This window comes from Arvicola amphibius, chromosome X, assembly GCF_903992535.2.
Source record: "Arvicola amphibius chromosome X, mArvAmp1.2, whole genome shotgun sequence".
Taxonomy (NCBI): Eukaryota; Metazoa; Chordata; class Mammalia; order Rodentia; family Cricetidae; genus Arvicola; species Arvicola amphibius.
The window spans coordinates 119,790,003-119,808,460 of NC_052065.1; the positions used below are offsets into that span (position 1 = coordinate 119,790,003).

At 47.2% G+C, this 18,458-nt stretch overlaps 1 protein-coding gene across 1 annotated transcript; it reads right to left on the reverse strand.

Annotated features, from left to right (window-relative positions):
- Positions 1-1,812: 1,812 nt before the first annotated feature.
- On the reverse strand, positions 1,813-9,640 carry LOC119804465 (cancer/testis antigen 55-like). Its single transcript, XM_038315876.1, has 5 exons — positions 9,490-9,640; positions 7,842-8,026; positions 5,574-5,715; positions 2,731-2,852; positions 1,813-2,004 (listed from the first exon to the last, which is right to left on the reverse strand). Exons 1-5 carry the CDS (start codon positions 9,638-9,640, stop codon positions 1,813-1,815), a joined length of 792 nt encoding a protein of 263 aa, XP_038171804.1.
- Positions 9,641-18,458: the final 8,818 nt, after the last annotated feature.

Consider the following 18,458-nt stretch of genomic DNA (forward strand, 5'->3'; position numbering starts at 1 on the left):
AAGCCATTTTTAAATATTAACCATAAAAATTTGTGTATTATTGTGATACTCCAGGATCTATTGAAAATCAGCAAATCCTAGAATATTGATATATTTACTGTTTTACCTCTAATAAATATTCATAAAATGTAAAAAAAAAACTGATGACATACTCGGTAACAAAACAAATACAAAACTGATGGCTCTTTGTCTTTGGAGAGGGGTGGAGTGGGGGTATGAGTGGAAGGGAGGGGAGGGAAGGGGGAGGAGGAGGGGAGGAGATGGAAATTTTGAATAAAAAAATGAGAAAAATAAAAAAAATTAAAAAAAAATGGATAACCCAATGTATCTGATCAGATCATCATGGCTTAAAACTAGAAGTCAACAACAATACTAATTCCAGAAAACCCACAAACACATGGAAATTAAACAATTCTCACCTTAATCATCAATGGGTCAAGGAAAAAATAGAGAAATTAAAGACTTCCTAAAATTCAATGAAAATAACCACACAACATATCCAAATTTATGGGACACAATGAAAACAATGTTAAGAGGAAAATTCATAGCACAAATGCCTACATAAAGATGCTAGAAAATCCCACACTAGGGAATTAACAGAATATTTGAAAACTTTAGAATAAAAAGAAGCAAACTCACCTAAGAGGACTAGAAGACAGGAAATAATCAAATTGAGAGGTGAAATCATCAAAATAGAAACAAAGAAAACAATACAAAGAATCAATGAAACAAAGAGTTGATCCTTCGAGAATATCAAGAAAATAGACAAACCCTTATCCAAAGTTTTAAAAAAAGGCAGAGAGAGAATATACAAATTAACAAAATCAGAAAGAAAGGCAGTAGGGAAGAAGTGGGAATAATTTGGAGGGGAGGGGAGAAAGGAGATTGCAGAGAAGAGGGAATTGGATGAAGGAGGAGAGAAGGAAGAAATAGGAGAAATGCAGGCAAAGGAGTGACTAGGGAGGAGGAAAGAGTTTTGAGGAGGGGGTAGAGAGTGGTGGGTCTCCGTGCCATCTGCCAGCACACACATATCCCCGAGTCCCGGGGCTCCACCATCTTGTCCCAATCACCCCACCAGGTCCCTGATGTCCTACCCCCTCTGCAGAATCACAGGGTCCCACAAACACAGAGGCCAGACCCACGTTTTTGTGTGAAGAGTCAACTATGTGCTCATGGGATGCTGAACAGCTCTATTCCTGGGGACTGGATGGTCACTTAACCACGAGCAAACACTATTGCTGCTTAAAACATTCATTTATTAAAATTAATAATGTGAACTCTGTCCTTCTTAACTGCAGTTGGAGATGTGCTATGACTAGAACGCTTACAGTGTAGCATGGGAAGATGGGCCACAGGCAAATAAAAATGTAACAATTGAGTAGGTGTGGGAGGTTAAAAATGCTGTGGGCAAATGAACACCACACGCCCAATGAGGAGACTCCAAATGGAATCCAAGCAGCAGCTGGCCGTGGGACCTCCAGTCAAGTGCTTTGTCCTGTATGTTAGTTATGGGACCGAGCAGCCCCACCGGCAGCCAAGGGTCCACTGCTGGTCTCAGGAGTCAGGGAATTTCAACTCAGGTCATATGCTGATATTGCCTCCATCAAGAGGCAGCTTGAGCTTGTGTTCCAGTGGATAAAGCCTCTTCCCACACTGAATGCAGGCTCCCTGGAGACATATCTAAGCAGCATCGTGGCCAGAAAATTCATACATAACATTTTCTTCAGAATTCCTAACATAAGCGTTTGCATTAAATGAGGCCCTCTACGTCTTATAGAAATATCTTGCAGAGGGATTTCCAGGGCCCTCGCCCTACAGCACCTTCACTGGACTCATGGAGATGGCTCTCCAGCTGTAGTTGGACCGAATGCTCTGCACTATCACCGCATTGACAACATGGCCCACAAGAGGAGTATAGCCCAGAGGGCATTTCAGTGAGTCCAGGGTGAAGAAGATGGAGTGATTGAGCACTCCTTGTCGTCTGTGGATATTAGTCACGCGGGCCTGTCAGGAGAAAGTGTGGTAGTGAGCACCAGAAGCCTGAATCCCTGGGCAATCTCTGTCCCTTCACCCTCTGGCTCTAAACACTTGCTGACCCCACTGTGCCACTGTGTCCTGTCCTGCCTGCTACACTGCCAACACTGGGGTCCGTGTCACCTACCCCCTTCCCCAGATCCAACCTCACACCAATTATAGAGGAGACTCTGTTGGTGGCTCGGTCCTGCTGGGAAGAGACCATGAGTAATAGTCACCAGTGGCCATTAGCCCCTGCGGTTAATGTGGATAGACCAAGGATTGACTATAAAGGAAAACAGCATGAAGTAGACTATTGTCACCTCCCAACCCCATCACTCTACAAGCTCATGATTTCATCTGTACCTTTGTGGACACTCATTTGCAGGCTAGTGGAACCATACCCCAGCCACAACCCCACTTTGCATTCCCACCATCCCAGCAATGCTCTCTGAACTGCTCATTTTTCTCCTGTTGTTTTTAGAATATCCCACCTATCAGTCCATGTGGCAAATCCTGTGACTCAGGTTTGAAGTATTGCATGTATGACCTCTGTTGTCTTTAGTTACTTCTTTACAAAGTCCTGCCATTTAAATAAATGGGTCAAGGAGACATTCTCCATATGTCCATAGTTCCCAACACACCCAACAGAGAGCTAGTCATAAATACCACCAAAGGAGGCTTTGAAATGAGCCAACAATATGGAAAAGCCATTACCTCTTCCAGGTGCCTACGCTTTGTGGCCTTCAATGACTGTACTATGATCTTTGAGGATCCTTGCTCCACAGAATACTCAATGTCTAACCAGTCCCCTTCATATGGTGTAAAACCTAAGATAGCTAAGAGAAAATTGAGTTTAGAATTCTGCCAACTATCTCCAGTCTCAACTTTAGAAGATTCTGGATAAACATGGTTACATTTTAACGTCCTTCAAGTAAATTTCACTGTTACATTGATTTTTAACACCATGATCAAGTGGAGTAGTTGGTGTAAAGTGCAGGTGGCTTAGAAATCTTCCAGACAGAATGGAAATAGATAATTCTTTGTTGTTTGTTTGTTTGTTTGTTTGTTTGTCTGTTTGTTTTTGAGACGGGGTTTCTCTGCCTTGACTGTTCTGGAACTCCCTTTGTAGACGAGACTGGTCGTGAATTTGCAGAGTTCTGCCTGCCTCTGCTTCAAGAGTGTCAGGATTAAAGACATTTGCCACCACCGCTAGGCTCAGAAACTGTTTCTAGAAGCTGGTTTTGCTCTATTCCCTTAGCCAAATCAAGTAGACAAATAGACAATGACATCACAGTCCGTTTCTTTGGGAACACTGGAGGATTTACTGCTTAACTGGTCACATCCAGAGTCCTCTCTTTGAGACAGGGTCTCATGTGTTCCAGACTGTCTTCAAACTAATTCCCCCTTTCTCCCCTCTCTTTCGCTCCTTCCCTCTCTGTGTATCCTCTCCCTTTCTCCACCCCTTACCCATCCCTCTCTCCTTCCCACTCTCTCTTTTGCTCTTTACTTTTCTCTGTCCTATCCTCTCTCTGTCCCTCTCCATCCTTATCTCTCCCCTCCCATCTCACCTTTCCTTTATCCCCCCTCTCTTGTGTTCTATCTCCCTCCAATCACCCTCTCTCAGACTCTCTCCATCTCCCTTTCTTTCACTCACCTGCCCTCCCTCCCTAACTGCTTCTATATCTCTTCATTCTTTCTCTATCTCCTTCTATTCCTCCATCACCATTTTTGCTTTCCTTCTTCTTTATCTCCCCTTTTCCTGTCACTCCTCTCCTTTCTTCCTCACTGTCTCTCTTTCTCCTTTCCTTACTCTCTCTCTCCATCCTCTTGCATTCCCTTATTCCTCTTTAATCCTCCATCCTTCTGTCTCCCCTGCCTGATTTCCTCTTTCTCTCACTCCTCTCCCACCTTCCTCCATCTCTCTCCCTCTCTTTACATCTCTCCCCCTCTCCTTCCCTTCATGCTCTCTCACTCTTTCCCTTTCTGCCTCTCTTCCTCTTTCTCCCTCTATCCCTCTCCTTTCCCTCCCCTTCCATCTCTCTCTACTTCTACCTCTCAGGTCACCTCTTTCCTCTATCTCCATCTTTCCCCTCCCTCCTTCACCTTTCCTACTCCTCTCCCTTCCTTCACTTTCTCCTCCTCCCTCCTTCTCTCTATCTCTCTTTCTCCTTGACTCTCATTTTTTCTCTCTTGCCCTCCTCTCATCCTCTATGCCCTTCTGCCCCTACTTCTCCCTCCCACCCACTTCCTCTCTGTGGACTCCTCTCTTTGTCCCTGTATCCCCTCCTTTTATCTTTGTTTAACCCTGCCTCTCTTCCTCCCTCCATATCTCACCTCTCCCTCTATCTCTCTCCCTTAATCCCTCCTCTGTCTCTTCCTTTCTCTCTCTTCCCTCCATGTTTCTCACTGTGTTTCTTTCTCCCTTCCTCTCTCACTTTTCTGTGTTTCTCTCGTCTTTCTTCTTCTCTTACTTCTCTGTGTGTTTCTCTCATCTTTCTTCCTTTCCCTATGTCTCCCTCCCTCTCTCTCATTCTTCTCTACCCTTCTCTCTGATTCCCTCTCTCCCCATTTCCTTTTGTCTCCTTCCTCTCTACCTCCCCCTCATTCCCTCCATCCCTATCTCCCTTGACTCTCCCTTTCACTTCCTTCATCTATCTCCCCAATCTCTTCTCTCCCTGCCTCCTTCACTTTCTCCCTCCCTCTTTCTTCTATCACTCTCTCCTCTCTTCTCACTCCCTCATCTCCCTCTCCTTACATCCCTACCTCTCTGCTCTCTTCTTCCCTTTGTCCCTTCATTTCTGCTTTCCCTTTCTGTCTCCCTCTCTCAGTCCCTCTATGTATATGCCTCTCACTATTTCCCCTGTCTACTCTTCTTTCCCTCTTCCTCTTCCTCTCTCTCCTGTCTCATTCTGCCTCCTTCTCTCTTGTTTTCTTCCTTCTCTTTTTGTATCCATCACCCTATCAGTCTCTCTGCCTCTCTGCCTCTCTGCCTCTCTGCCTCTCTCATCCCTCTCCATATATACCCAGGAATGTCAAGAACCAGACTCAGGTTTTCCACTGGGGAAGTGTGTGCTCTTAACCCCCTGCTCCATCTTTCTGGCCACAGCAGATCTTAGTGCTTTTAAAAATACTTTCTCTGTGGCTCACAACCACCTATAGTTCAGAGGGGATCTGATACTCTCTTCTGAACTCTGTAGGCAACTGTATTCATGTACACAGACCAAAACGCAAATCTAAAATTAAATAAGTCTTAAAAGTATAAAGCTTTGTATGCATTTGTAATAGTTTTGTTATCAGAGTCACATACTCATTTGAGTGAAAAATGTGTCTATGTTTTATCTCTGCATTTAACTAAATGAGCACCTAGTGAATGGCAGTGTTTAATGTTTACAAACATTACCTGTTCGTACCTGCACTGCACTTGACTTTTGGTGCCCGAGATCCACCACAAATGATGAAGAGCCCCTGAACTCATCAGAATCTGCTGCAGCCAAACCAATGTCTGCACTAAAACTCAAAATGTTAAATGCAACAGAGCTTTAAAATGAAAACTGAACCTTTAGAAATGCTGTCCAGGTAGAAGTAGTATTCATCAGCTAGGTGGATGATTTCTTTCTTCACATCAGAAACACACGCAGATAATGCTTGTATCTTGGAGTATGGTTCTTTAGGCTTATCATCTTCGAAGAAAACACATACCTACAAGATGAGGAAGGAAGCAGCAATAAAAACATGATCAGAAATCAAAATGGAAACCTGTATGTCTAAACCACTGCCCATGGAAGGACTGAGCTAGTAAAGGCCAAGAGGGAATGGAAAATTCCATATTTAAGATGTTCTCCTTTGTTGTAAACAGCTTGGCTCAATGGGAAACCTTTCTCCACTGGGCTCTTTCCATCTATCAACACCAACTCCATGGTTATTTCCTTCAAATTGACTTTCCTAAAGGAATGAAGTACCAGGCAATGATATGTCCAATAGCACCCTGGTATTCCCCAGGCTGATGATCCACTGCCCTACAGACCTGTCTGTGCCCAGATGCCAAAAAACTTCATAGCCATAGTGTCCAATGGACCTACCCAGAAGCTTTATGTCCAGGACCCATTATCACCATTCCAATTCCCTTAACACAACAGGGAATGCGAACAGATTCAGTGGTTCGTGAGGACCAGAAGCGGTCTTTCAGTTCAGCAGAGGCACAAGTGGTACTGCACTTTGTGGGAAGGCACAACAGTGAGATATGGATTCTCTTTATGTGTGTGTACATAGCTGAATCCAGTCTTGCTAAATGTTCAGATGTAACTAAACTGTGATAGGAAAAAGGACCATGATACATTGGAGAATTAAGAAGCAGTGCAAGACTCTCTGTGTATTCTTACTGAACATATGGACAAGAAGAGCTACACTGAACACTGAATGTCAAAAGTTCAAGAGGTGGCAATGTCACAATGACCCAGGAAACCTTATATGTTCCTTTTCTGAAGAGTCCCAAATTGCTTGCTATGCAAACAGTAACAATATTCCTGATTGATAAGTGGCTGTCAGAGAACAAAAATAGAGGCATTCTCCCGAAGACTTCCACCAGCTCCCAAGAAAATTTCCAGGCTGATTTTCCCTTCTAAGACTTGCATGGATTTGGATGTTTGGGGCCCTTCCTTGCACATACTGAGAAATGGGCAGCCTGGTGCTAGGAGGATCAATTCGTACAGCAATGTTTGTTAGTAGACAATTTCATTATATCTCTATTCTGTGCTATAGTTTCATGACTCTATGAGCCTTAAAACTCATGAATCTCACACCCCAGATGGCAGAGCCCAGTGAGTTGTCAGTGTTACCTGAATGAGTGTTTTCTGAAAGAGAAACACACACTTCATTTGAGATAGCCTTCCACTTTTGTAAATGCATCCGTGAAAACACATATTTTACCTGAGAAAGCAGTGGCAAGATAGTGCTATGTCTAATGCTTATCACTGTTGAGCCTTCTGTTTGAACACTGGGACAACACGGAATTTTACAGAGTAGAATATAGAACTCAGGGGTGGGTATGGTGGCACGTACATCATGACCCACTGGCTCAGGGTGCAGGATTCCAGGAGGAAGAGGACACCTGGGCAGTAGAGTGATACCCTCCACCGGCCCTCGCTTGTTCTCTCTCTCTTGCTCCCTTTCTCTCTCCTCCTCTCCCTTTCTCTCTCCTCCTCCTCATCCTCCTCCTCCACCTCTCCCTCCCTCTCTCTCCCTCTCCCTCTCCCTCTCCCTCTCTCTCTCTCTCTCTCTCTCTCTGACATACAGAGAGAGGGGGTGTGTAGAAGGAGCAGCAGGGCTGCGTCCTGCCACCTGGCTAGCTTTACACCCAAAATAATTACACGAAACTGTATTCATTTAAACACTGCCTGGCCCATTAGTTTCAGCCTCTTATTAACTTCTCACATCTTGCTTTAACCCATATTTAGTAATCTGTGTAGCACCACAAGGTGGTCGCTTACTAGGAGAGATCTTAACCTGAGTCCATCTTGGAGAGGAAAGGCATGGCGACTCACTATGGTGACTGCCTGAAGCATCTGTCTTCTCTTTCCCAGAATTTTGTTCTGTTTACTTTACCTACCTAATTTTCTGTTTTATTAAAGGGCCAAGGCAGTTTCTTTATTAACCAATGAAAGTAATACATAGACACTCCTCTATCGGGTGGGGGGGGGGCAAAGAAGAATCACCATCTACAGAGGACATTGTATTTCATGCCAAGCACTGGAGAGGTTAGTTTAAAAGGCAATGGCAAGGTTGAAAGTCCCATAGGAAAAGTCTTCCCAAACTTATGCAAAGCTTACTTCAGTTGCTTTCAAGTCATGTGATAGTGGGTCTTCCTCCACAAATGCAAGGACTTTATCTCCAATTTGCACAGACAAATGGCCGATCACAACATCAGTGCTGAAGAAGACACAGTCCTCAATGAAACCATGATCATTCCCACAGCTAGTCACAATACCCTTTACAATCTTGGTATTGGGTTCACCTGTGAATGGGAACATGGCAAGAGCCATGAATTAATCTGAGAAGCAATACCCACACCAAAAATTCCTCCTTAGTGATGATACGTACACAAACAAGTCCTTCTACTAACAGGGTGCTTCTGGTAGGAGGGGCCCATGCAAGGAACTGGAAGCAAATGGGGACCTCTGTGGGATTCTGGAGGCAGAATATACAGGTTCAAATCCTGACATGCCATGCTTTGCACAGGAGGAACCCTGGTTAAGGGCATGAGTTGGGAGCCAGATAGCCTTGGGTATAACCACTGTGTCCTTAACTGATGGTTTGTGTAACCCCAAGTACATTTCATGTCCTCTCTGACAATGTTAGGACATTGTGTCTCCTGATTTCTGTGGTGCACATTAACAGGCACGAAAATGTCAACCCCAACTATTGTGAGTGTCCTGTACACCTTAGGATTCAAGTTCTGTGCATGGACACTGTTTGAAGTACAACAATTACTGTAGAGTGTTGTCTAATACAGTGAGGGACAGCTATGGATTTTGCAGAATCATCAAAAACAGGCCTATGGGCACAAGTCTGTAAAGAACGACAGAAAAGAATCAAAAGCCCCCCTGGCCATCCTGGGCAACACGGTGAGTCCTTGAGTCAAAATTCCAATGTGAGGAAAGGACCGCGTGTTCTGCCCAGGTGTTCAGTGACTGCCTATCACACAGGGGACTTTAGGTTCCACTGCCAACGCTATGTCCAGATAATGCAGGGAAGGGATTTGGTTTCATGAGGCCAAGGCTCACACCATGGCCCTAGAGAGTCCCGAGACTCAGTCATTATGCAGCTTAGGTTGGCATCAAACTTCTGACGCTCCTGCTGTCCCAGAAAAAAAAAAAATTGCTGTAGGAATGGCATGGCAAGACTGGGGCTTCTCTTGAAGGATCACTCATGAATATTAACTGTGTGTCCGGCAAAATGAAACACCAGACCAAGTTAGAATGATTTAACAGCTTGGAGCCGTCCACCCCAGGCAACCTTCTTACAGTGCCCTAGGTTCCCGCCCACCCACAGACCTTTACCCATCCTGCTTGAGTGCTCACTAAAAGTGAGATTCGAGTTGCAAGGAACAAAGTGAGGATCATTCAATCGTGTCCCCTGCTCTCCCAGGCTCGGCAAAGAACTAGGAATGACTCCCTTCTTGCCTCAAATACTGGCAGGGATGGGAGAAGATCCAAGACGAACTCTGAATTGCACTCAAATGTGGGTACTTTCCTGATCTCAGAAAGGCTCTCGGGGACCTTTTGTGTCCCAGCTAGGGTGAATAGGTCAAAATTCTTCCCCATTGGCCCACCAAGCAAATTTGACAAGGGGGCACGGTCCCACTGAGGACCTGTGTAGGTCTCTATGATCTTTTGTACCCTGTGCTCACAGCTAAGGACAGCCTCTCTGAGGTGTTTCCTGCAGTGAAGTCTAGGGCACTGGGTGCCCGGGGAATACCTTCCAGTTGTGCCTGGTCTCTGCTGACAGATTCAATCTTCCACTGAAATAAGTACACCACACCACGCAACAGCCTAAATAACCGCCCGATGCCGCAGTAGGAACAGCCACTGCAATAGCAGCATGAATGCCTGGACATTGTGACCCCCATTTGGTCATCTCCTGATCTTCTGCCTCACTCATGGGAGACAGTGCCAGATGGCTACTGGGCAGCCCCCAGGGCAGTGAGGCTCCTCCTACCACCCCAGCAGCTCTGCAGAGGTGGTCCACAGCCTCTCCGGAGGAGCTGGTAACCTGTGGGCATTGTTCCGCCCACCAACCAATGAGAGCGCTCCATGCACGCACAATGCCCCACTGGCCAATGGCAGGCTCTGAGAGGAGCACCATGATCCTCTTATGCTTTATGCCCCTGCCATAGGACGATTATTTAAATGCATTGCCCTGTGAAACCTGGGCTATTCATAGAATGCTTGGAAAGAGATTGTTTCAATGTTTCCAGTTGTTTCAATGTTTCCTGAGGATACTAAATTCTGGCTTAGGCGCTGGGACAGAAAGCTGTCCCTGTGTGTACAAGTGAAGTTCAATGTGCACTCAACAGAAAGACGGGCGACTAAGTGGTTAGACAGTGTTTAACAGCATCTGTGGTGGCGGCTGTAGTAGTGGGGTTCGTGCGACTAAGCCACAGTTTAGCAACGTAGTGTTCTCGAAGGGGTGTGGCTCCTGGAACAACAAAAGAAAAGGCCCCAGGATCAAGTAATCTCTGCTCATAGGGGCTCACAGAGACTGAAGCGACAACCAGGGAGCCTGCATGGAGCTGATGTAGGCACTCTGCCTATGTTATGGTTGTGTAGCTTGGTGTTATTCTAGGACTCCCAACAGTGAGAACTGGGGCTGTTTCTGGGACCCTTTCCCTCCTACTGGGTTGCCTCACCCAGCCTGAATATGAGGGGAATGTGCTCGGGCTTGTTGTAACCTGATATGCCACCTTTGGCTGACATCCCTGAGGTCCTTGTCATTTTCTGAAGGGAAACAGGAGGAGGAGTGGATCTGGTCAGAGGGAATGGGGGAAGTGGGAGGAGGGGAGAGAGGGGAAAGTTCAGGCAAGATGTAAGATATGAGAGAAGACATACTAAACTAGAAAAAAAGAGCGAGAATAAGCTGGGCATAGGCGACAAATGCCTTTCATTCTGGCATTCAGAAAGACAGAACAGGAAGATCTCTATGAGTTTGACGTCAGTGTGGTCTACATACTGAATTCCAGGCTAGCCAAGGCTATATTGTGGGATACTGTCTCAGAAATCAGAGAAAAAGACTGAAAATTAGAAGGAACTGGGGAGAGCAAGAGAGATGGCAGGGGAGGCGGGCAACCAGAGGAACCCTTCATTTATCAGGCTCCATCTCCAGACTGAATCCACAGCAGTCTCTGGGAGGAAGCTCAGACTAGTCACTAGAAGAAACTCAAGGTCTGATCTTATAAGCATTTAACAGTGGCAAGAAAGTACTAAATCAAGTGATTTGGTTCAGCACTGCTTATGTGACAGGAAGTATGGGGAAATCAGGTGCCATGTGTTGACAGCTCTCAGGTCTCATGACATGCTGCTTTTTTCTTTTAATTTAACACAACTTCTATACAGAATCTTTGGTAATTTAACATCATGCCTCCAATTCTACTCATCTCCTAGTCCCCCATATCCTCCCCCCCCCCCCGCAGTAGCCCCTCACATTTACTTGCAAGTGCTCATTGCAACCAATCACTGGTCTGGTTCAAGGGCTCTGGTTTCTGGAACACCATCATCCCTGGATGATTGCTGAAACTCCTCTGGGCTCTCTTGACTGCCCCGAGTCATGGAGATATTGCTATTATCATTCCACAGGACCAGGCCCTTCACAAGCTCCAGCTTGTCCTAGATGGGGGCAGCTGTACGGTGGGCCGGCCCAAGGCCCACCTGTGGGCCTAGGGGGTAGTCGAGTCATCAGACCACCCCCTCAGGCGAGAGGTGGAGCCAGCTCCCCTATGCTCATGCCATCAAGGTCAGCACACAGGTGGTGACAGGTGGGGCCATCTCTCCTGAGTGGGGGTGCAGCTTTTCCATGAGGGCTGTGGCCAGTTCTCTTATTGCAACATCCAGGGAGGAGTAGGGACAGCTATCCCAGGGCCAGAAAAGGGCAGAGCTGGCTCAGCATGGCCCTCTGATTCCATGAAGCAAGGTTCCCATGGTCCCTGAGGTCACACAGGTTACAGACATCAACGCAGACCCCAGTTGCAGCAGGATCATGGACCCAGACATGGTCCTGAGCAGCAGTTTGGTCCTGGATGACATCCTGGCTCCAGGTGGCAGCGCAGGCTACTCAGATCAGGATGGCTCTGGTGGCTGCATGCCCCACCCCCAACACCAGCAAGGCCACATGGCCCTGATCCTGGACTTCTATGTAGCCTTTGGTGACAACACAGAACTGGCTATGGCAAGACCACGGACCTAGACATCCAGACATGGTTCTTGCCAGCATCTGGGTCTGGATGTCACCATGGCCCCAAGGGGCAGTGAAGGGCACTCAAACCAGCAGGGCCTCAGTGTCAGCGTGCCCCTTGGACACTAACATGGTCCCAGATCTTGGGCATCCACATGGTCATAGACAGTAACAGGAACCTCTGACATCCCTGGCTGCAATAGGATCCTGGATCCAGGCATGTTCCTCAGTGGCAGCCCAGGACTGGATGTCACCATGACTCCAGATGGCTGCACACATCACCCAGACAGACAGGGCACCAGGCAACAGCACATCCCTCAGACACCAAAGCGACCCCAGTTGCTGGCTCAGACTCATGAATCCGCATGGGCACTGTGGCAACAGGAGCCTCGGACAACAACACAAATCCTGACTGCTAGAGGGACACAGACCCAGACACAGCCCTCAGCAGCAGCCCGGGCCCACATGACACCATGACACTGGATACAAGTACATGCCACTTAGATCTGTATGGCATGGGATGCAGCATGGCCCATGGGCACCAATATGGTCGGTCCCAGGTGGCCAATCAGACCCCGGGCAACCACATGGTTGCAACAGGAGTCACAGGCGGCGACTCAGCCCCCAGCTGCTGTACAGCCAAGGATCCAGACATGGCCCTAGGCTGTAGCTTGGGTCTGGATGACACCATGGCCCCAAGTGGCAGTACGGGCCACCAAGATCAGCATGGCTCCAGTGGCAGAATGTCTGTTGGACACCTACATGGCCACTGATGGCAACAGCAGACCCTGGGCATCCTTTTGACCTTTAGCGGTATCATGGGACATATTGCTCGCTAACACGGTGGCAGACAGAGTTGCGGGGAGGTGTAGCCTGACTTAGGTTATGGGTCCAGGCTGAAAAGTGGAGGTCCACAGTCTGATAAAGACCCTGAGGGCATCTTTCACTGGGTGTGATTGGCCGTTAAATCTCGAGGGTCTCTCTACCCATCGCACCTGAAAGCCTAGCACAGACACTATATGAACACTGTCACTTTTGACTCTTCTTCTCCCTCATCTGCTGAGGATATGGCTCTGGATTTTCTGGCTGCTTAGTGAACTCCAGGATAGCATTTTGTGCTCATGTTGGGAAATGTTAAAATCACTCCCAACTTTTATCCCAGACAACATCGTCTCTTTCCCCTTGGCCCATAGACACGCTTCTGAACAACAGCAAACTGAAAAGGATGTAAAAACCCTCTGTGTGGTGGCAGAACCCACAAATGGGCTAAGGGGAGATAAACCATCTGGCAGGTTCACGTCAAGTGAGAGCAGTCGCTTGGGCCAAGTGGGCCAAAACACAGGGGCCGTGAGTACACACATCAGGAAGACTCTGCCGCATGGTTAAGCACGAACCAGACTGTCTTCTGTCCCTGCCTTCATTTTCGCCCTCTCAAACTCACTTTGGGTCACTTGTTTACTTTTGCGGAGACATGTTTTCCACCCAGGGAGTATCTACCCTGGAATCTGTGATGTCTGATCTGTGTCATTCCTGTATAAGGTTGAAGGCAGAGCTGAGTCACTGTCCTCAGGCTCCAGTCACCTTGAAGGGCAGAAAAAGGAAGGTTTTCATGCAGGGCAGTTTCGCCCACCCTGTGAACAACTAGGGATGACGGAGAGTCAGCACTCTGCCACGGACCCTTTTACAGGAACCAGGTTGGACCTCTCCGGAGAGATTAGGGGAGTCATGCTTTCTCCTAGGTCTGGGCGTGGCATCATATGGGTTCCTCTGCTTCACGCACCAGACTGCTTCACACACCACTGTCATCTTGATAGTGGCACACACACCAGGTTCTCATTCGGGCTGGCCAACTCTTTGACCTCTGTCCCCTTGGATCTCAGGGACTCTCCAAATTCTACACAGAAGCCCCTAGGACCCTGAAATGGAACTGACCCAAGAAGTGCCACCACACCGTTCTCAGAAGGATCAGGGAAGGTGATCACGAGCACACGCACTCTCCCTGGCTAGAAGAAACTGGATCTACCAAGGGCGCCATTCTCCTCCTAACTTCACCGCACACAGAAACCAGCAGTCGGCCACTGACTGGACCTTCCCCTCCCCTATATGATGCAATCTGTGTCATTTCACCTCAATAGCAGTCATTCTCAGGAATGCTGCATGCCCCAGGACACCCTGGTCCGGGGCTCACATCCTCTTCTGGTGACACTCACAGGTGACCCCAAGGTATGACCCACACATGGATCCCTCGGGGGCCCACTTAAGGGAGCCGGTCAGGGGTGGGGACACACACATTCAGAGAGGGTACTGAGGGCTGTGAGAAGGGCTGGTGTGCAGGCCTGGGGCCTCAGGAGTCCCCTCAGGAAGTGGTGAGTGTGATAGGAAGAATGCCTGCCTCCAGGGAGAGTCATCAGAAGAACCAGACAGGCCACAAGAGCAGAACTGTGTACAAAGACCACTGGCCAGGCCTTCTCAAGTCCCACACAGTAAGAAGAGATGTCAGGACACGGAGAGCAAGGACCCCACTAGATGCACTACAAGTCTGGGCTAGAAGGCTATCCATGCCAGTGCTGAGGTGTGCACCATGCACAATTTCCAGTTCTTCCCAAGCAAGCTCTAAGGCCCTTCTCATCGTTGTGAAAACAGCCTCACTAAGAAGGAACCCCCAACCCTCACTGCAGCCATGTCTTTGCAGTTCCCAGACTTCATCCTGCTGCCCTGAATTCTGGACCTAGGCAGTGCGCAGAGCCGAGAAAAGGCCCGAGAGCACCAAGTCTGGCTAGGGACTCCCACCCACAAGCTGTGGGAACATGGTTGGGAACTCTCTGAGCACTCTTCCTGGGTCTCCCTGTCTTCACCATAGGATGAGGACACAGTCGTGCATACACCAGAAGCCACTTCACAGCCCCTGATGAGGCTTAAACCCACAGACTCCTTGGTCTCCCCACTCTGAAGCGCTGGTCATTAACCAAAAATGAACTAAAGAGGTGCTTGTGTTCTTTTGATTTCTAAACAAACCCAAACCAAAGAGTGATTAGACAACACAGTGAGGGACATTAAGTCTCAGGTGTTCATTTACCAGGGGGTGTCCAGATGAACCAGGAATGCTTGGAGAAAGCCATGCCCGTTTGTCGACCAGGTACCAACCTTTAGACCAACCCGCAGTGTTGGATGGACAAGCTTTGGGGAGGAAATCCGGGGCAGCAAGAACTTCTCTGTTTTGTAATGAGCTGGGTGATCTCGGTGCTCCATGGGCTTCACTTCCGGGGTTTGAGTTGGTGCACACTTGTAAATAACCGTTCTCTGGGTTTTCGTGGCTCTGGGAAGAAACTACTATGAACAGTGACTGAGAAAATGGGCAGAGGTACTCTGAGATCTCAGGGCTCAGACCCAGGTGTTTATACCACCTTGCTGCCTGTGCAAGCTCTAGGAGGCCACCTTCCCTTGCCTCTACTGCCATCTGGTGGCTGCAGCTGTGTTCTGCATCTGGCAACACAGGATCCTCCCACTTCTGTGGCTCTCTGAATTTGCTACTCTTTCCTCACTGTTTCCAGTTTTTCTTGCAAAGATATTTATTTATATGCATTTGATTGGAGTTGCCCGCAGATACCAGAGAAGGGGTTCAGAAGTCCTGGAGATGCAGCCACAGGATTCCAAATCTTAATTTTTTATATGTGATTCAACACTTATTTTAAAAAAATTGATCTACTTACCCTGCATGAAAATTGAATCCAACTCTTCTCTAGGAAAATAGATTCTTTTTTAAAATAATAGCACAAATTTGAGAAGCCTACATCTTAACTTATGGGAGCAGCCATAAGACTGGCAGCCGCATTTACTAAGGTTAAAAATATATTCCATGCAACTTCACTACCATCTTAGTTAAGTTGACCAGTGGTAGAAAAAAAAATAAGGCAGCAATAATAAAATTTCTTAGCCTACAGAGCCTTCTGCTTATCTTCCTACCTTCTTTGTAGACTAAGGAGAAGACAATAGGTCTCCAAAATATCTTTATGACTATGGATTTTTACCATTAAATATAATCCAAGTTTATAAATTGCTAAGGTTATAAAGGTGTGCTCAAAGTAACAAAACTTGACTTAGAGATGTATGTCTAACTACTTGTGTCTTGGTAAACTGTGTTCTACACCAGGCTACTAAAAGTTTTAGGTAAAAATTAACATGGAGATGTTTGGAGGGAAGGTAAAGGAAGCGAGAGGAGAGTGAGAGGGAACTGGGATTGGTATGTAAAATTTAAAAAGATGCTTTAAAAATAAAAAAACAGAATATATTTGGCAAATGATATACTTTTGATACATGGGTTTTACAAGCTCCCTGGTTTCATCAGTTGATAGAAACTGACTTAAAGATAGACATGCAGCCACTTTGACTTGGTTAACTTTGCTCAGCATTAGATAATTGGGAAAAGAGAGTATACAAGAAACATCTGTTTCCCTAAACAATAGTTGAATTCAGGTTACATATACAGTAAGTTGTTGTATTTTCAAATTAAGAGTTGAGTCACATATAGCAAATTCAGATTTCACCTGTTATTACAAGTTTGAAGTTAATGTCTTTGTTGCAGATTTATAATTTTTTAAACCATATTCAGCCAGTATGTCAATCTGGAGACAGAATTATAGCATAGTCTCCAGAGACTAATCTTTTGAGAGCAGGGCCCAGAGAAATCATAGCCATGAAAGATTTTCAAGAATGGAAAGTGGAGAGACCTTAGAGATAAGAGACTTTGGAAGTAGAGGGCAGAGCAAGGTTTCAAATGAGAGACTTGGGGATTGTTTGTGCGGCGGCAGAGGTTGTTCCATCTGAGAGAATTTGAAAATTGGACATGCCAGTCTTTGAGCTTTGATCTGTACTGAGGCAGACCTGCTTGCAGGAAGACAGCAAGGCCTCGATGAATTTATGTCCCTGGGGAAACAAAGGGAACTCCTGAGGGAGGAGCTTCCTATGAGCGCCAAGAGGGAGCTGAGAGAAGGCATAAATGGTCCAGCCTGGCTTAGAGGAATTGTGTCACTTAAGGAAGGAGCTGAGGAGAGGGATTAGGGCAGAGAAGAGGCAGCAAGAAATGAAGGATCACAGGGAATGACAGGTTTGCTCCCAGAGAGCAGGAGAGAGAAGGCAGGGAAGGAGCTGAGCTGAGGTGGATAGTGTCCTTGTGACAAGATTTCAGACTGGAGAGACTTGGCAAAGAAAAATGTCCCAGTCGGGATGTGAAGGCACACAACTTTAATCTCAGCACTCGCGAGGCAGAGGAAGGCAGATCTCTGTGAGTTCGAGGCCAGTCTGATATACAAGAGCTTGTTACAGGACAGGTTCCAAAGCTACTGAGAAACTCCGTCTCAGAAGAAAAAAAAAGAAGGAGAAGGAGGAAGAGGAGAAGAAGGATGAGGAGGGGGAGGAGGAAGAAGAAGAAGGAGGAGAAGGAGGAGGAAAAGGAGGAGGAGGAGGAGGAGGAGGAGGAGGAAGGAGGAGGAGGAGGAGGAAGGAGGAGAGGAGGAGGAGGAGGAGGAGGAGGAGGAGGAGGAAAAAGAAGAAGAAGAAGAAAGAAAGAAAGAAAGAAAGATAAGAAGAAAGAAAAAAAGAAAAAAGAAAGAAAGAAAGAAAGAAAGAAAGAAAAGGAAAAAAGAAAAAAGGAAAAAATGAAAGAAAAGTGTCCCGAATCCCAGAGAAAAGGCATCCTTCTTTATCTGACTGAGGCATGGTAGGAAGTGAGGAGGCTTCCTGGCACACTGGGGAGGGGAGGATTTTGGAATAATCAATGCAGGCAATTCCTGCTGGAGACGCTTATCCAGTGGAAAAGGAGAGCAGAGGTCTGCTGAAACTTGTTGGAAAGGGCAAGGCTTAAGTAAGTGTCTTTAGTAGCACAGGGAGATGTGTTCCTGTGGAGGGCATAGCAGAGATACCAATGCTGTGTACCAGGTCCCACAGGACGCTGTAGCAAGATCCACAGGACCCTTATAGAAGGCAACACAGGACGCTGTAGCAGGCCCCTATGGAGGGTATAGCAGAGATAGCGAGGCTGTGTAACAGGCCCCACAGGAGGATGTAGCAGGCACCTGTCTAGGACATAGCAGAGATACCCAGGCTGTGTAACCTGCCGCATAGGACCCTGTAGCACATCCCACAGGACGCTGTAGCAGGACCCAGGGAATGCTGTTGCAGGCCTCTGTGGAGGGCATAGCAGAGATACCCAGGCTGTGTCACAGGCCCCACAGGACAGTATAGCAGGCCCCTCTGGAGGGCATAGCGGCGATATCCATGCTGTGTGGCAGGCCCCACAGGACCCTGCAGCAGGCCCCAAAAAACGCTATAGCTGGCCCCACAGGACACTGTAGCATGCCACACAGGGCACTGTTGCAGGCCTCTGTGGAAGGCATAGCAGAGATACCCAGGCTGTGTAGCAGGCCCCACATGACCCTGTAGCATGCCCCAAGGGACTCTGTAGCAGGCCCCTATTGAGAGCATAGCAGAGATATCCAAGCTGT

Excerpts from the sequence above, each read along its gene's own strand:
- LOC119804465 (XM_038315876.1), bottom strand. The coding sequence starts at position 9,640 with ATGGGGGTCACAATGTCCAGGCATTCATGCTGCTATTGCAGTGGCTGT. Across the intron at positions 8,027-9,489 it reads AGACCAGGCACAACTGGAAG|GTGAACCCAATACCAAGATT; the intron begins GTATTCCCCGGG and ends TCCCATTCACAG. Across the intron at positions 2,005-2,730 it reads AGCGTAGGCACCTGGAAGAG|GCCCGCGTGACTAATATCCA; the intron begins GTAATGGCTTTT and ends TTCTCCTGACAG.